At 35.3% G+C, this 18,837-nt stretch overlaps 1 protein-coding gene across 6 annotated transcripts in view; it reads right to left on the reverse strand.

Annotated features, from left to right (window-relative positions):
• RIC1 (RIC1 homolog, RAB6A GEF complex partner 1) overlaps positions 1–18,837 on the reverse strand; it is a 141,924-nt gene that overhangs the window by 42,506 nt on the left and 80,581 nt on the right. For 2 of the 6 annotated variants that reach the window (XM_060102191.1, XM_060102187.1), the window contains exons 4-7: positions 13,751–13,858; positions 8,872–9,014; positions 8,435–8,571; positions 3,270–3,361 (exon numbers count right to left, since the gene is read on the reverse strand). In XM_060102191.1, coding sequence (XP_059958174.1) covers positions 3,270–3,361; positions 8,435–8,571; positions 8,872–9,014; positions 13,751–13,858 — 480 coding nt within the window. Of the gene's footprint in view, positions 1–3,269; positions 3,362–8,434; positions 8,572–8,871; positions 9,015–13,750; positions 13,859–17,687; positions 17,799–17,980; positions 18,084–18,837 lie in introns of all 6 variants that reach the window. The other 4 variants (XM_060102192.1, XM_060102193.1, XM_060102188.1 and 1 more) reach the window with 4 other exon arrangements.

Here is an 18,837-nt window from a genome sequence, read left to right on the forward strand (position 1 = left end):
GTCTTGAATTCAAAATACTTGTTTCATATTTTTGTCCATTTTCTTGGCTGTTTTAGGTAGGAGAGAAAATCTGATCTGTTACTCTAACTTAGTCAGAAGCCAAATGCCTGGAACAGATATCTATCCAGACTACCTGCCCAATTAGATATCTTGCTGAAAGACAGCACTGAGTGGCTAGCCGGTATTTACTTGTTTTTGCTTTGCATCTAACTGTCAAGTGCTAACTCGGGGTTGCTGAACTCTAACAAGTCAGTGAGGAGTCCAGATATTTCTAATATAAGAAGTAGGTGCTATGTCAATAGTTACAAAAGACTGACAATTAACGTTTTAAGTATTTATAGTGCCTATATTACTTCAATTATTTTTCTTTCCATTTCTCATAAGCCCACCATAAAAGAAAAATATATTTCATTAAAAAGATACTACTTACTAATCTCAAAGCAAAAAACATATCTCTATAATAGATATATATATGGCTATTACCACCGTAAGTAATCAAATTTAGCATCATCAGTACTGAGACCACTCAATGTTATTGCTGCATGATGCCATAGGAAGTACAAAACACCTATGACAAAAATGTTTAACCAGAATCTAATCAAACCTTTAAATATAAGGGGAAGAATTCGGCTGTAAACTGTCATCCTAAAAGAAAGCTGGCTTCTTACAGAACTCTAATAAGGTGTTCAAGTCAATTAATCCTGGTAAGTACTGGCAGATAAGGGCTAGAAGCCACTAGGTCAGTTATGTCACATAGCTATAATCACAAAACTTTCACCCCAACCCACGATCATGCCATAAGAAGGGCTGATCCTCTCCCAATTCATGAAAACTGAGGTAACTAAAAGACTGAAGGCCAAGATTCTACCTTCATTATCCTGGAAGAAGGGCTAGAATCCTGGCTTCTAAAATCTGGCCTTGCTAGACCCCTGGGTGCTAGCCCTGAATGTAGGTGATGTAGAACTGCACACCCACCACTGTTCCCGTCTCTGTCAGTTTCCTCTAAATGCTGATGTGAGCTTCCTACTCATTTGACTATACTGGCTCAATAAGAACCACCTTCAAGGTTCAAACAGGTGTTCCAGAAACTAATTAAATGCCATTATGAGAAAACAATGAGACACATTTAGAATGTAGGATATTCTATAAACAACTGACCTAGACTCAAAGAAAAGTTAAGTCATAAAAATAAGAAAAAAGATACAAGGATTTTTATAGGCAAAAGGTAACTAAAGAGAAATAATAACCAAATATAATTCATGAATTTTGAATGATTCTGATTGAAACAAAAGAGATAAAGGAAATTTGGTGACAACTGGGTTAGTCTGAATATGAATTCAGTATTAGATCTTATTGGGGATTTATCATTAATTTTCCCATGTGTTTGACTAAAGACGATGCATTTATGTAAGAGAATGTCTCCTTTTTTGGAAACCAAGAAATAATGTAAATGTCCTTTAACAGGAAATCAGATAAATTATGATATATTCATACACCAAAACACTACTTATAAATCAAGCCCAAATAAATGATTTCAGTTACTGGCAAATAAGATGGATGAATTCACAATGTTGACTGAAAGAATCAAGACACAAAACATAGAATATGATTCTATTCATATAAAGTTCAAGATTCAGTAAAACTAAATTATGCTTTTTAGGAATGCATACGTGAGTGGTAAAACTGTAAAAAAAAAAAAAAGGAAATGATTATCATGAAAGACAAAATTGGTTACCTTTAAGTGTTAAGGAGGGGATGGGAGTCATGATTAGAAAGTGGCAGGAGTAAAACTTATATGGGCTGGCAATGTTCTATTTCTTGACTGAATTGTGAAAAGATGGATGTTTGTATTATAATTATTTGTAAAACTGTGAATATTTGGATTATGCACTTTCCTGTTTGTTTTTATTTTATAATATGAAAGTTAAAAAGGATATTATAAACTCTATGCCAATAAATTTGACAGTGTATATGAAAGAAACCAATTCCTAGAAAAATACAACCTGCCAAAATGACTAAGAGACAAAAAATCTAAATCTTCTTCAGTCTATTTTAAAACTGAATTGAATTAGTAATCAAGAAAATTCTAGGCTCAGGTGGCTTCACTGACAAATTCAGCCACACACTCAAAAGATGAACAAAGTAGGGAAAGAGAGAAATCCTTCCTCAACTTGTCTTATGAAACAAGCATAACCTTGGTTAACCAGGAGAGAGAGAGAAAAAAAAAAAAAACTATAGCAAACTGTACTCAGAAACATAGATTTAAAAATTCTAAACAAAATGTGACCAAATCAAATCCATGATGATGAAGAAAAATACGCTTCCCTTTTCTCCTTACACTAAGTTAAATTTACTTTCTACATTTATCTCCTCAGTGAGAAGCAATGTGTTGAGGATAAGGATTTCCTACTTCACAAACAGATTACTGACAGTGTAATGAAGGCAGTGATTTATAACACTATCAGTGTATTACTTATACTGATAGAAATATTTTGATTCTTACCTTGATGTAGCTGGAAACTATATTAGATATTATGTTCTACAGAACCACTAAGTCACATTTTGAGGTCAAAAAGGAATTTTATTTTTAAGAAAGAGTTTTGAAAACTAAAAAGCACTATACACATTTTAAGGCATTACTCTCAGCATCTGATATAATCTTTTTATTTGAGTTAAAACATAAAGCTCAAAAAAGTCAGGTATATTTGTTGTTTTCTAATGTATCCCAAGTGCTTTGAATGGTGCCTGGCACATGGCAGACACAAATATATTTGTTGAATGAATAATTTGTATTCAGTTTTACTTCTAAAACCTGAATTATTTGAATTAAAGCAAGAAATTGATTTTATGTATAAGCTTTTAATTTGCTTGTTAACTAAGGCACACCCACTAATTCAAAGGCAAGTCAACACTGATGTCTTAAAAAGAAAGGATTGTTTCCAAAAAAGGAAAACATTCTTCCTGATCTTCTTTTAAACAATAAAGAACCTAAATTTTAACTGATTTAATCTTCTTAACTTGTGACTCAATTTCCTACCACTGAAAAAAAGCTCACTTTTACAAACTTAAACACCCAATCTCCAAAATCTGCCCTTTAGATTTGTTTGCTTCTATCTATTAAAATGCTTTTAAATTTTATATTAAGGCTGATTCATAAATTATGAAAGGCACAATAAAGTTCATAAGTGTGTTAAGAATATCTTACGGTTTAAAAAAAACCCATTATTTTTGGCAGTAAGTCTTAAAATGCAGACATCGATATCAATTACCTCGCACAGCCAAACGCCATCAGTCGATACTTGTTATTTACTGCTACACAAGTTCCATCAACAACATCTTGTGGCCAAACTCCATGAAGCTGCTAAAATTAAGAAAAATAGTTAAGATTTAAAGCATGTTCCCCAAATATACTTTTATCAATATAATTCTCCTTCAATAAACATAGTTTTATAAGGCTTTATATGGTTCTTTATATGGTTTGATCTGGATAGGAAAACATCCCATCAGAACTACCATCTGGATTTTCTCCCTTAAAAACCTCAATTTCATTAACTGGTTCAATAAATATTCCCAAGTAAGCTCAGTCCAGTGCTAATCTATTCATAAACACTAAAAAATGGATAACTGACATCTAAATTCAAATTAAATGAAGACGACTTTCCTATTAAAATGTAAACCTCTTGATGGTAGAAACTGCATCTAATTTGCTCACTATTATTATTCTTGTCACCTAGCACATAGTGTTGAACTTTTCTGATCAATCGAAAATGGTTGATTTTATTTCGTCTATCCTTTAGAAGTGATTAATGATTTGTCAATTGCTTACTATTCTCTATTACTCCTTTGCTTTATAGTACAGTGGTTAGTAGCATGGTAACTGGCAGCCTGACATAACATCTCAGATCTACTCCTGACTTGCTAAAATGATTATTTGACCTTTCCAAGCTTCAGTTTTCTTATCTGTAAATTACCTCTTAGAGTGTTGTGAAAATTAAATGAGAACTTACATATAAGTAACCCACTTAATACAATGCCTGGAATTCAACAAATTAAGCTTCAATAAATGAATGATATTATTATTAAGCTTTATATGCTACTTAATTCTGAATACAGACACAGAATAGATTCAGCTCCCTTGTCTGTTTTTATTTGTCAAATCAAGGGCATCCTAGATCATAAATTTCTAAGGCAAAGGTCATGATGACTGTTAGTTTAGTAAGCACAAAAATCAGCACACTACAATACAGCACTTTATTTCTGGATTATCACGATAGTAAAATTAGATGATCCAATATAATTAAACTGTTTGATACATAATACTATAGATTTTATTTAATTCCTAAATAAACTATAGAATCTACTATCTAAATATGGAATATTTACTTTTTTGTAGGAATTTTATTTATTCTTCAGTTTTAATAATAAAACTAGACATTATTTTAGTTAACAAAAATGGCAAAGACAGCATTGAGCACTATTTCTTTGGACAGCTGCCTAGACTGAAATTCGTTTATTCATCCCTGTAACAAAAATTTTCCAGGTGCCTACTATTCACCAGGTACTGCTCTAGGTGCCAAGGATACTGCAGATATTCAAACATACCAAAATCCCTAGCTATATCCCTGCTTTACATTTGTTAAGAGACTGACAAGTTTAAAAAATTGTACAGTATCACGTGGGAGGTTAGTAAATGTTACAGAAAAAAATAATAAAACAATTAAGGAAAAGAGAGTATATGGGGGAAGGATGCAATATTAAAAGGTCTTCCCTATGAAGGTGCCTCTTGAGGAAAGTACTTTAGGAGATACAGCAGTAGAAAGGCCCTGTCACAGTCGCATTTCTGGCATGTTCAAAGAACATCAAAGAGGCCTGTGCAGATGGAGTGGAGTGGAGTGGAATGGGGGAAGGAGAAGGAATAAATGAGGTAACAGATGAAATAGGGGGCCAGATTTATAGGGCTTTGAAAGTCACCATAAGAACTTTGGCTTTTTCTCCAATTCATATATGGGGAGCCATTTGGAGTGTCTTTAATTTTTTTTAACCCTTTCTATTATGAATTATAATACATTAGAGAAAAATACAAAAGCAGAAATGTACATCACAATAATATCACAAAGTAAACACTTGTGAAATTACCACTCAGGCTAGGAATTACCAGTACCCACAAGTCCCCCAACAGTGTCACTCCTGATCAATATTATCCTCACCTCTACCACAAAAGAAACAACATCCAGACTTACATAGTAATCACTTCCTTCTTTTCCTTTAAACCATTAACACTTAAACATGCATCCACACAGAACTGATTCAGAGCTGCCTATGTTTTTTGTTTTCCTTCAATTTTATGTAAAATAGAATCATAGCATGTACTCTTTTGTGTCTAGCCGCTTCCACTAAACATGTTTGTGAGATTCATCCATGTGTTGCATACAGCCTTGTTTGTTCATGCTCATTGTCATGTCAAACACTGGGCTTTTAGCTCACTGGGCCTCTGGCCTCCCCTAACCAGTCTTGTTAGCTCTTTTCTTTTTAGCTCTCCAAAGCCGTTAAGCACATTCAAAAAATATTTTTCCTCCAGCTCTTTTAGTTGTCCTCAGCAAGTTTTGTCCTAAATATCTTGTCCTACTGAAGGGTTCTGAGCAGAGGAGTGGCATAATCTGACATATTTTAATACATTTGCTAACTGTATTAAACAGTGCCAAACAGGGGACTTCCCTGGCAGTCCAGTGGTTAAGACTCCACGCTTCCACTGCAGGGGGCATGGGTTCGATCCCTGGTCAGGGAACTAAGATCCCGCATTACTGCTCGGCACAGCCAAAAAAAAAAAAAGCAGTGCCAAACAGGATTTTTATAAAGTGCTTAAATAATGTCTGATATAAATATGGCATTAGTGTATTTCCCAATTACCAGTAATAGATATGTATTATTTTCTTGTAATTTATATTTTCTACTTATAACTTATTTAATAATGTTTCACCTACTTTTCATTATTTTAAGTCCTTAATTTACTAGAAAACTTTCTTTAACCAGATACTAATACAAGCTGATATTCAGAAATGAGTCACTCACTTTCCAGCTCTAATATTTTTGTTTTCAGTAAAAACATTTAAATCCCAAACATATGTCAACAAAATGAAGAGGCAATCTACTGAATGGGAGAAAATATTTGCAAATCATATATGTGAGAAAAGACTGTATCCAAAATATATAAAAAACTCATACATTTAATAGCAAAAAAATTCTGATTAAAAAATGGGCAGATGATCTGCATAGACATTTCTCCAAAGAACACACAGAGAGAGCCAAAAAGTACCTGACAAGATGCTCAACATCACTAACACCAGGGAAATGCAAATCAAAACCACAATGAGGTATCACCTCATACCTGTCAGAATGGCTATTATCAAAAAGACAAGAAATAATAAGTGTTGGGAGGATGTGGAGAAAAGGGAACCCTTGTGCACTGCTGATGGGAATGTAAATTGGTATGCCACTACAGAAAACAGCATGGAACTTCCTCAAAAAAGTAAAGTTAGAACAACCATATAATCCAACAATTCCACTTCTGGGTATTTATCCAAAAAAAAAGAAGAAGAAAAGAAAACACTAACTTGAAAAGAAAACTGTACCCCCATGTTCAATGCAGCATTATTTACAATAGCCAATATATGGAAACACCTAAGTGCCCACTGATGGATGAATGGATAAAGAAAATTTGGTACACACACACACACACACACACACACACACGAATATACAGGTGACCCTTATAACATGGCGGTTAGGGGCACCTACCCCCGGCACATACAACTTTACAGTTGGCCCTCCAGATGGTTCCGCATCTGTTGATTCAATCAATCGCAGATTGTAGAGTACTGTAGTATGTATTTACTGAAAAAAACCCAGATGTGGGTGGACCTGCACAGTTCAAACCTATGTTGTTCAAGGGTCAACTATATTATTTAGCTATAAAGAAGAATGAAATCTTGCCTTTTGCAACAGCATAGATGGACCTTGAGGGCATTATGCTGAGTGAAATAAATCAGACAGAAAGCTGATACCATATAGAAAAATATGCCCTTGAAAACTTAAAATCCTTTCCATTAAACAGACTGAACATGAATATTTAGCTTCTCTGACTCCTAAAACCCAACTTTTATAACAGAAAAGATTTTTTTCAAAAAGCGTATGCTGGCAAGGACAAAGAATGGGAGAGGAGGTGGTATGAGAAAATTCTGGAAGCTGGGAAGCAAGTGGATGAGTAGAATCCTTAACTAGCAGTAATGATGTTGAAAAACAGCCACATTTACATTGTAAGGTACACAAAAGGCCTGGGAATTTAAATGTCTCTCAAAAGCTGAACTAAAAGCAGTAGGATTGGTTTAAAGCCTGTTTAATCAGTAGCTGGGACTGCCTACCTCCCAGTCTGAGCAGCTAAGAAATATCCCACCTCCACTCCAATAGAAAACTGGAGTTTTTCTTTAGAGAAAAACAAAAAAAATCTCAGTGGTCTCTAGACCACACCAAAAATAGGGATACATGGGAGTTTACATCCTGAATTTGGACCCTCTAGTCTAACTCTTCCATAACTCAAATCCCAAAATACTGGGCCAGCCAGGTACGTATTCTCTGAGAAAGACTGCAGGACTCTTCTCCCACAGACACTGGATACGGAGCAGGGAGGAAAAGAAATAACCCAGTTAGCTCACCCTATGATGAAGATCACAGTCAACCAAACCCACCAAAGCCCACACAGCCTTCAGTGAATCCAAATTCTTATTCTGGGTCTCTGTCACAGCAACCAAATTCATATATTAATGAATCAAATATTAATTAACCATTAACTCTGAAAGGATCTAAAAATAAAGGAATATAGGAAATCCACAGGATGATAATGATGGACAGCCTAAAAATGCAACTGTGTTAAACAGGTCTGTAGAGTAAGCAATCGTCCAGAAGGCTCCAAGAGAAATTTATTCAAGAAGATGAAATGGATACTAATATAATCAAAATCACAATAACTATATTGGAAAGATGGGAAGAACTTACAGATGGGGTGGGGGAACAGGGAAGAGGGAAGCACATGGTCATTTTCCACAATGGAAAATCAATGAACACAGCCTAAAAACTAAAAATTACAGGAAATACTCAGAGCAGTGGAGATAAATAGCAAAATCACCAGTGAAGGAATAAAAAGTAGTTGCCTCTGAGAATGAAAACGGCATGAAGAGAACAAGCAGGAGGAAAGGAACTATCATTTTTCATTAACACGTCAACAGAATTGTCTACTTACACTGTTTATATGTATAGTTTTGATTAAAAAATTAACAACCCCTAAAATCTTAAATAAGGAAAATAGGGGAGGGGTTTAATAAAGACTAAAATTAATAAATACAAAATTAAAAAATAAACATTCCAAGTAAATAAGTCATACCTCTGCAGTAAATCTACTTGACACTGGTGTGATAAATCCAACTTTACCATCATTAAACACAACAGCAAACCCATCAAGTGTGGCACAGTATTCCATGTCTCTAATGTGCACATCTGCAAAGCCCAGGAATGAACCTGCTGATGAAAAAAAAGTACATGAAATATGAATATAAATATAGTAAATTAATTCCCTTATATTTTTGCTTGCAGACCATATAAGGACAGTTAAAAGGGCAAACATAATGACCTAACAACACTAAACAATTGAACTACTCCTTCCTACCCTCTCTCTCTCTCTCTCACACACACACACACACCCTCCTCCCTCGCATATTAATTCCAAAGTAGAAAAACCAATGTTCATCCATAAAAAATATCTAACTAGTTTATATAAAATATTAAACATCTGGTTCTGTCTCATGAAAGAAGTGTAACTACCTCTAGATGACTGGAGGTCTACTGAAAAGGGTACTGTACAAAGATTAATAGCTTTCCTCCCATTTGTCATTCCTTCCCAGTGAATAAGATGAAGAAGTCCATCAGAAGTAGCAACCAGGAGATCTTCCAGCACAGACTGCAAACTGTAGAGAAGTAAGCAATTTAGAATCAATTTCCTTTTAAGAAAAGCATATTGGGAAAGCAATGAATATGAGTATAACTGCTCTGGAGAATACTCATGCCAAGATCATAAAACCACTTACAAAACTGCCATTTATCTACAATTTAGCTATATATCAGCTTTATCTATATATAATTCAATCTAGAATCAGAAATTCTGAAAAAAATGAAAGACCACGCATTGCTGTAGTCACAAACCTGATGAATTATGTTTAAAAACTAGATGTACTGAAACAGCAGGTTAGAAGATGGAAGGATAAGTGACAGCTGACAAGAAAGGAAAGAGACAGAGAAACCACGAAAAGAACTAATGACAGAATGACAATCCGGAGACATGGAGTGTAGAGATAACAATCCTCTAATCCTGTCCAACAGAACTTTCACCAGTAATGGAAATGTTCTGTACCTGTACTATCCAACATGGTAGCCATTAGCCACATGCGGTGATTGTATACTTGTAACATGGCTAGTGTGACAGAAGACCTAAATTTTTAATTCTGTTTATCTGTAATTTACATTTAAATCACTTCATTTGACTAGTGGCTACTGTAGTGGAGAGCATAGTTCTAGACCACAGTATTTCTAGGGTATCAAAGAATCTCACATTGTGCAACCATTCAACAAACATTTAATTAAGCCTGAGCTCTGTGACAGGCACTATGCTGGACTGGAGATTCAGAGGTGAACAAAATACAGTTTCTCCCTGCAGAAGACCTCTCAGTTGACTAAGTAGTGAAAAGTAATTATGTAGTATGATCTCAGCACTTATTGATACTTGCAAAGAGATTTAACAATTATGACTGCATGGCAATAAATGCCTAATCTGTTTACTCCTATAATGCCAAGCCCCTAGGGCAGTGTTAGTTACATATGGTACCAAATGTTTGTGGGAGGAAGGTCAAGAGGGAAGGGGAATCCAAAAGTGAGGCTACAAAGATAATGGCAGAGAGAAAGAAAGAGAACCAGTGGAAACTGCTATCAAGAAAGCCAAGGGAATAAGATGGACTTAAGAAAGGGTACTCAAAAGAGTATCAAATGCTGTAAAAAAAAATTTAAGAAAGAATGAAAAATGTAATGTCTATTTATATACTCTATTATGTACTGTTAAATTTCCTTTCATACTTAAGAAGTTAAGAGTCTATTTCAGAAATATTTTAATCCATAATGGTGAAAAGAACATTTTTAATGTTTTCTTTAACTTTTAATTCTTTGGAAAGTTGAGTTCAATGACTTATTCCACCATATATTTCAGATAATGAAGAATTTACTGTACTTTCTTCTCAACTATAAAAATATTAAAAAAGATAAGAATAACATGTCCCCTTACTGAGCTCCATCTCTTGAACTTCAGAGCATTTGCAGTCAACTACAATTCCCAGTTTAACAAAAGTTCATCTTTTAAAATATTATATATTCTTTTACTTCAAATTTATATTTTAGTGGTAAAATTTCTGTGTAGCATGTGGTGGCTAGAATATAAAAACTTTGTTTTAGACCTGATACAAGAGAGGCAATTTAGTGGAGTCATTGGTTTACCAGTGATTTTCATTCAGCAGGAGTCAGCCTCGGTTTTTTCAAACCACATTCTCCCTCTCCCCAGCTTGTATCTCCCTGGAAGAATCACTACATATGACGATTAGGAACAAGATCAAGGTTACCCTCCAGTAATTTAATTGCCTGCTAGGCAAAACTCAACACTCCTCTGACAAAGTTAACAGAATTCAGAATCTCTACATCATCATCATCCACAGTACTGTGATAAAAAAATGACCAGATGTCTGAATAAACAGGAAAATGTGACCCAGAGTCGAGAAAAATCCATCAATGTAAATAGACTCATAAACAATCCTGACGTTGGAATTAACAAATAACTGTGACAAAAATTATAAACAATCTATAAAAAGTAGATCCTCCTCGTTTAATTGAAAGTAAACAAACTTTCAATTAAAGGCTGATATCAGATGTTAAAGTACTGAATATTTCCATGAAGTTTAGTAAATAGGCCTTGTTTCAAGTCACCCACGGGTCTGTCCCCACCGATTCCCATTCTCACAAAGATTTAAGAACTAAAGGATTAATTCTTGCTACCTGGGAGATGTTAGGACCCTGTACCAATAATTTATATCCTATGTCTTCATATGTTGTACTGATTTTTATTGAAAATCACCCCTGCGTGTAAGTACACATAAAATACACATAAAGATACTCTAAGTTATGCCCTTAGAGAGCCTCTACAATCACTGACTTATATGGGCTTTATTAACAGCTACATGGTATACCAGAGGTGTTTGTTATTGCTGTTGTTGTTTAATTTAGGACCTTAGATGTAGAATAATAGGATTTGGGGAGGTGAATAATAGGATTTTGGAATCTGATTAATCAAATATTCTTAATATAAAATGAATAATTCATAATTACCAATTCTCAAATATGTAAATATGTTTAATACCTGATTAACATTAGATACTATATATACTACATGGGTCTTTCTAAGTGCCTGGGAAGAAGGAAGATAATAAACTGTAGTATTTATTAGTATTAGTTAGAAATAGACTAAGAGTTTTAATTATAAATTATATCAGTACTTTTTTCTTTTTAAAAAAAATTTTATTTAATTAATTAATTTATTTTTGGTTGTGCTGAGTCTTAGTTGCAGCCGGCGGGCTCCTTAGTTGTGGCATGAGAACTCCTAGTTGCGGCATGCATGTGGGATCTAGTTCCCTGACCAGGGATCAAACCGCATCCTCCGCATTGGGAGGCGAATTCTTAACCACTGCACCACTGGGAAGTCCCAGTACTTTTAAACTTTCTATATATTCTCTATCCTCAATTAATAACAAGGTGTAGATGCTTAACATTAATCCAATTCTTTCTTCAATCAAAAATTAAAAGATGGCAGACTCTTGCAATCTTATGCCTATAAGCAACAGCATAATCATTGTCCCTAACTTTATTTGACTAATGTTTGGTAGTGGGAGGGAAAACAGTTGATTTAAAGGCCAAGTTTCATGCCCCCTCACTCAATTCATAAGTATATAGGAATTCTCCAATCAAATTTCCAGGAGGTACATGTTACAGGTGCTAAATAATAACACTGCTCTGAAATGCAATTATTTTACTGAAGTTCTGAGAGAAAATGAGAGATTTCCAATCATCTAAATTAGTAGATTAAAAACTAGCACCTGACAAGTTAAACTTGTACAAGACAGCAGGAATTCTTTTTTTAAAGGTTCTTTTTCTATCCCATATCCATGAACCACACAGTTTTTGCCACCAGGTGGAGGTAGAAAGCCATACTTGTACAGTTCCATCCAGCTTGGAACCCAGACATTCAAAATTCCTTACACAAGTTACACTCTTGAAAAGGATCTCTATTCTGAAATAAAATCTGAGATAAAGAGTAACCTGAACTCAATCTCCTGTAGCCCTGATCACATTTAAACAAATAAAAACAACAACAAAAAGGCATTCTTTTTCTCTGAGGAGACTTAAAAAAAAGATAGATTAAACAAGGCAAGACAATAGCCAGCCACTTGTATACTATTCTATTTAAAATGTTCTACTATCTGTACTGTATTCTAACAAGAGAAATGATGAAGGAAGCCTTTCGTTAGAACTGTGAATCAGAAGAATTTAAGAAACATATGTATTACATTCAGATAGTTGAATATATTCACGTATTGTATCCATATAGGTCAACACCTAATAAGACTACATAGTAGAAAGTCTGTTTTCCAAAACTGTCCCCCTAGCCACTCAGTTCTCATGCCCAATTTCTTACGTATTCTTCCAGAACAACACATAAATTACCACCACCAGCTCGCTTTAAAATAAAATAGTAGCATTTTTATGTACAGTATACCTCACTTTTTTTAACCCAACAACATATTTGGGAAGTTTTTTCAAGAAAAAGTGCCCTTGGGCTTCCCTGGTGGCGCAGTGGTTGAGAGTCCGCCTGCCAATGCAGGGAACACGGGTTCGTGCCCTGGTCCAGGAAGATCCCACATGCTGTGGAGCGTCTAGGCCCATAAGCCATGGCCACTGAGCCTGCGCATCTGGAGCCTGTGCTACGCAACGGGAGAGGCCACAACAGTGAGAGGCCCGCGTACCGCAAAAAAAAAAAAAAAAGAAAACGTGCCTCAGTGTTTTTACAAATGCATATGAGTATCTTTTTAAGTAACATGTACTATGTTATACCATTCAAACAATTCTAGATCTTATCAAAAAATATAAATTTCTAAATAAAATTACAGTTGGTATACCCAAATTGTGGGCTTTATTACAGTAATTTAAGTATAATAATGTACCATCTGTAAAACTTTATTTTTTGTGTGTGTGTGTGTGTGTGGTACGCGGGCCTCTCACTGTTGTGGCCTCTCCCGTTGCGGAGCACAGGCTCCGGACGCACAGGCTCAGCGGCCATGGCTCACGGGCCCAGCCACTCCGCGGCATGTAGGATCTTCCCGGACCGGGGCACGAACCTGTGTCCCCTGCATCGGCAGGCGGACTCTCAACCACTGCGCCACCTGGGAAGCCCAAACTTTACATTTTTTATAAGGGCTAATCAAGAATTTTTAGGACTAAAAAAAATGATCCTCAATGAAAAGAAATAAAATCAACTTTCTTACTGCTCATGCGATTAACAAACTACACTGTATACTGTCATCACAAAATGCTAAATTTAACCAAAGTACTGTACCTCATGATGGGTGCTTGCAAATCCAATATTTTCCTCATCTCTAAATTTAATGCTGGAGCACACTGTTCTTCCTTAAAATGGGGTGTCCCCTTCACTTGTGGACTTCCTCTAAAAAAAAAGCAAATACGCAGGATTAAAGAGAAAGATACTGAATTCCTCCACTCTGTGACTAATAGCCAATCAAATAAAGTAACACAATCAAACGTAAAAATCAGGTGTTCATCCTTTAGGTTCTCAAATGAAAAACATACTTAAATTCCACTATAGCAGACATATCTATCAATTAGAAATAAATGTGTCTGACCAGTGTAACTTATATTTGGGGGAGTGGGAATGGAGGGAGAAGAGGGAGAAGAGCAAAGAATCTTCGGTAAAAAAACAGTAAAGACAGAAGTTAATTCTCAAGGGAACCAACAGACATTTAAAATGACTGACAGCCCTTTCTGAGTTGAGCAACTACGAAACTTATATATCATTCTATTATACAGTGCATGTCCGAAGTGATCCAAATCGTCACCTCATCTTCCCTTGCTCCACACCTCACTCTTAATTCCTATACTTTAGGTATGTATCAGACTTAAGGTCAGATTCAGGGATGCAATTAGGAGATGTTTTACATTAAGTGGCAAAATGGGTAAATTCAAAAACTCCTTGGCACTAAATGGCTACACTAGAGTGGCTAGGTCAATGCCAACATAATTGAGCTGTCACATACAAGCCCTCAAAAGGACTATAAAGCTGTTTTGGAATCTTTATATCCATAGGGCATTGGACCATTCTTTCTCAATGCCTGTGCTAGAATTTAACAGCTATCTGTCTCTTCTCTTACTATCAGCTATCACTTACTCTAGGCAACAATTAGCCTGCCTACATCATCTTTCCTCCTCATCACCTACAATCCTAGAAACCAATTTGTCAATACTATTAAAACTAAGTGCAAAGAATCTAACAAGTTAAGGTTCCTAGCTTTGTGAAAATTATTTGGATGCTCAGAAAATTATTTAGATGCTTACTTATTAGTTTTAGATTACTTTCCATACAGAAACCTGGTGGTGCTTTATTACTATCCTGCTCTGCTACTTCCATGACCTGGAATATTTGATTCCTTCTATGTGTCTGAATGGCTAAATTGGCTAATGTTTAACCAAACATGTTCATGTTCAATTAGTATGTTTGATATGACAACCCTTAAAAGGACACCATGAGTTATTAGTTTACAGGAGTCATATCTGAATTGCTAACCACACAAAACACTGTGATGAATTTTCTGAGATGTTCTCCATGTACATCTAGTTTTAAAGTTATTATTCAAAGTAATACATACACATAAATAGTCAAACAGTGCTAGAAGGCTTATGACAAACAAAAATAACTACTGAAGTAGTCTTCTTTCAGTGAGGAGGCAACCAGCTTGAATTCTTTGAGCTGTTATCTTCTTCTATTTACCTGCGTATTTTTTAAACCATGTGTTTACACTGCTTTAACATCATTAATTTTAGACATTAACTTTTTATTCTCATTTACCCATTTTTTCCCATCCTCCCAACATAATTATACCAAACTGTTTTCATTATGATGATTACATAAATATTTTTCACTTCTGGGTCAAGTAGTGTTCAGTAATCTTTCCTTAAATAACTTGATAATTTTCCACATGCTTTCATTTGCTTGGTTTTCTTTAAACTTATACCTAAGTCATCTCATACTCCTTAATAGCTCTGACAAAACAATTCTCAATATAGTCTTCTATGTGGTCAAACCTGCTACATAGTTTGTCATTTCCATTTCCCCTCTGCCCTTGGAGGCATCCCTCTTTATGCCCAATGCCCTACTAAGTCTAATGCACAGCTATCAACATGATATTTACTTTGTCATCATCCTTATGATTTCTTTGCTTCTTTCCTAAGTTGAACCCTTTATTTTATAGATCCTGTATCTTCCTCGGTTCACATATTCTTGGGGCTTCCTAGAAAGGTGTGTGAGAAGTAAACTTAGAACTCTCAAGTCTGAAATGTCTCTATTTTATTATGACACTTGAATGAATGTTTGTTCCTTCAAAAAAGACTACGATAAAGTTGTCTGAAAAGACATTTCTTCTGCCACTGTTCTATATCCTGGGAGGGTCTGTCAAATGTTTCTTTTAATGCTTTTATTGAATTTTTAATTTCTGCTATCATACTTTTCATTCCAGGAACTTTCTCAAACCCACCTACCCTTTTTTCTTATAGCACCAATTTTTTTTAAATTAGGCAATACCTGTTTAAGGTGGTTAATTTTCATTTCCCCAAAGTGTTTTTGTTCCCTGTATTGCCTATTTCCTCTGAGTTTCCTTTTTTCTGTTGGGTGTCTCTATTTTACGTTAGAAACTTTCCTAAGATGGATAACATCTTTCTTCATGTTCAAGAGGTTAATGAGAAAAAACTAATTATAAGCTCTATGTGTTCAAGTTGGGTTGTCAACTGGTGGACCTCAGGGGAGGCATTTTTGTTTGAGGTCTTCCAATATGAGAGGCTGTTGGGTCATTCATCTGGAGTGATTTAATTTCCCTAGGAAGAATCCCTCAATCAAGTACAGAAGCCAGAAGTCTGGAGCCAAGCAGGGGAAGAAAGCTTGACATCTTATTTTCAGTACAACTTTCACTTAGTCCCCATCTTTAGTTTAGCATCTCATCCTTGCCCTACTCTGTGTCTGGAATCCCTCTGGTTTAATCAGACATCCTGTCTCCTGTGAGGTGAGAACATAGAAATCCTACTCCTTATTCAGATTTTTGAAACAATCCCCATCCTGTCTCCTGTGAGGTGAGAACATAGAAATCCTATTCCTTATTCAGATTTTTGAAACAATCCCCATTTATGGCCCCTGGTTCACTCCTATATTCTGTGGTACTAGTGCCTGAGCCATTCTAGGGTTTTGCAGATCAAACAAGTTGCTTTTCATCAATATCATATATGTAACCTTAGGCTCTCAGGTTTGATATTCTTCCTAAGTCATCTATTTTTTCTCATCCAATTTTTAGGTCATGGGTTAGAGATACCTCCAGCTCTCATTAAAGATGAAAACAGTATTTCAACTTTTTGTTCTGTTGGTGATTTTCAAGAAAAAGGTGGAAACCTCATTACCCATCTTGAAACTGGAAACTATTTTCCTTTATATAAATTAGAGTTCAAAGTATTGTAAGAATTTTATAGCAAATTTAAGTAAATCCTGACTTCTTAATGACTTCCATTATAAAATTAGGAGATAAACTTCACAGTATAATTTCCACCCCTTCCTCCAAACATACTAAAATGCAGTAAACTGTTAAAAATTACATTAACAAAAAAATCTAACTTTCTGATCAAAAATATTATTACTTATAGTTCAACAGTAATTTGAGAGTATTGCATCAGATTTTTGTAAGGGAGAGCCAAACTATGAAGAGCACTGAATGCCAGGAAGAAAAAAAGCAATAAATTGAGCAGTTACCAAGTATGAGTGTACAAAACGTTCTGCACACATTATGTCAACTGATTGATTATAATCCTTTGAGTCAGGCGTTATTATCTGTATTTTTCCAGAAAAGAAACTGAAGCTTCAGTTTATTATTAAGAATTTTGTTTATGGTCACAGAGCTAGTAAGTGAAGGAGTTAAACTGAAAACTACTAGAGTTAAAGAGACTAATAATAACCTTTGTGTACATAAAGAAATATTACAATGAATGCTAAAGAATGGATTGGTGATAGAGTGGGGAGGGAGCAGTCTGTAAATTAATTAGGAGACTGTTAATAAGAGTACACAAAGGCATCTACCAGCAGTGGCAGTAGAAATGTCTTTTCAGACAATTTTATCATAAGCTTTTATGAAGGGATATGATGAAAACATATTGAGAATTATAGTTCCCAGTCATTAACAGAGACTTCTCAGAGACAGACAGATACAATCACATTGTATGCATACCTGGTTGTCATTCAAGCTATTGAAACATAATATATTCTTCATTCTTGGGTACATAGAACTGTGCTTTCCTCACCACTTAAAATTAGGTATGGCCATGTGACTTACTTTGGCCTATAAAACACAAGGGGAAGTGACTTTTGTCATTTCTGGGCAGAGACTTTAAAGAGCCAACACTTGGTACACAATGCTCTGCTTTTATCCTCTACCGCAGGGACTTAGCCTATGCTGACTTAAACAGTACAGCTGTCCCTTGGTGTGTGCAGGGGATTGTTTTCAGGACCCACGATGCATACCAAAATCCGCTGATGATCAAGTCCCACAGTCAGTCCTCTTTATCTGTGGTCCTGCATTCACAGATTCTACCAACCGTGCATCATGTTGTACTATTTGTGTTTACTAAAAAAAAAAAAAGTGCATAAGCGGAGCTGCACAGTTCAAACCCATGTTGTTCAAGGGTCAACTGTATACCACATCAAATAACTGGGAGTTGTTAGACTGTGGTCCAGTAAAACCCAACAAATTAATAGTTTGTGATTATTATTCATGAGTGATTTTATTAACTATGTAGTCTGAGGAGCAGGAAGAAAAAAGAATGAAGAAAAATGAACACAGCTTAAGAGACTGTGGGATACCACCATACATACCAACATAAATATAATGGGAGTCCCAAAGGCAAGGTAAGAGGAAGAGGCAGGAAGAATATTTGAAGAAATAATGGTTGAAAATGTCCCAAATCTAATAGAAACATGAATCTAACCATCCAAGAAGCTTAGCAAACTCCCAAGAAGGATAAATTCAAAAAGATCCATACCAAGATACATCGTATTCAAACTACTGAAAGACAAAGAGAACCTTGAAAGCAACAAGAGAAGTGACTCATCATATACAAGGGATCCTCAATAACATTAGCAGCCAATTTCTCATCAGAAACCGTGGAGGACAGGGGCAGTGGGATGACAATGCAAATGCTGGAAGACAAAAAAAAAGTTAACTAAGAATTCTTTAACTAGAAAAACTATCCTTCAAAAATAAAGGAGAAATTAAGAGATTTTCAGATAAACAAAAGTTGAGGGATTTTGTCACAAGCAGATCTGAACTACAAGAAACACTAAAGGGAGTCCTTCAGGTTGAAATGAGAGAACACTAAACA

This window comes from Mesoplodon densirostris, chromosome 6 (assembly GCF_025265405.1).
Source record: "Mesoplodon densirostris isolate mMesDen1 chromosome 6, mMesDen1 primary haplotype, whole genome shotgun sequence".
NCBI lineage: Eukaryota > Metazoa > Chordata > Mammalia > Artiodactyla > Ziphiidae > Mesoplodon > Mesoplodon densirostris.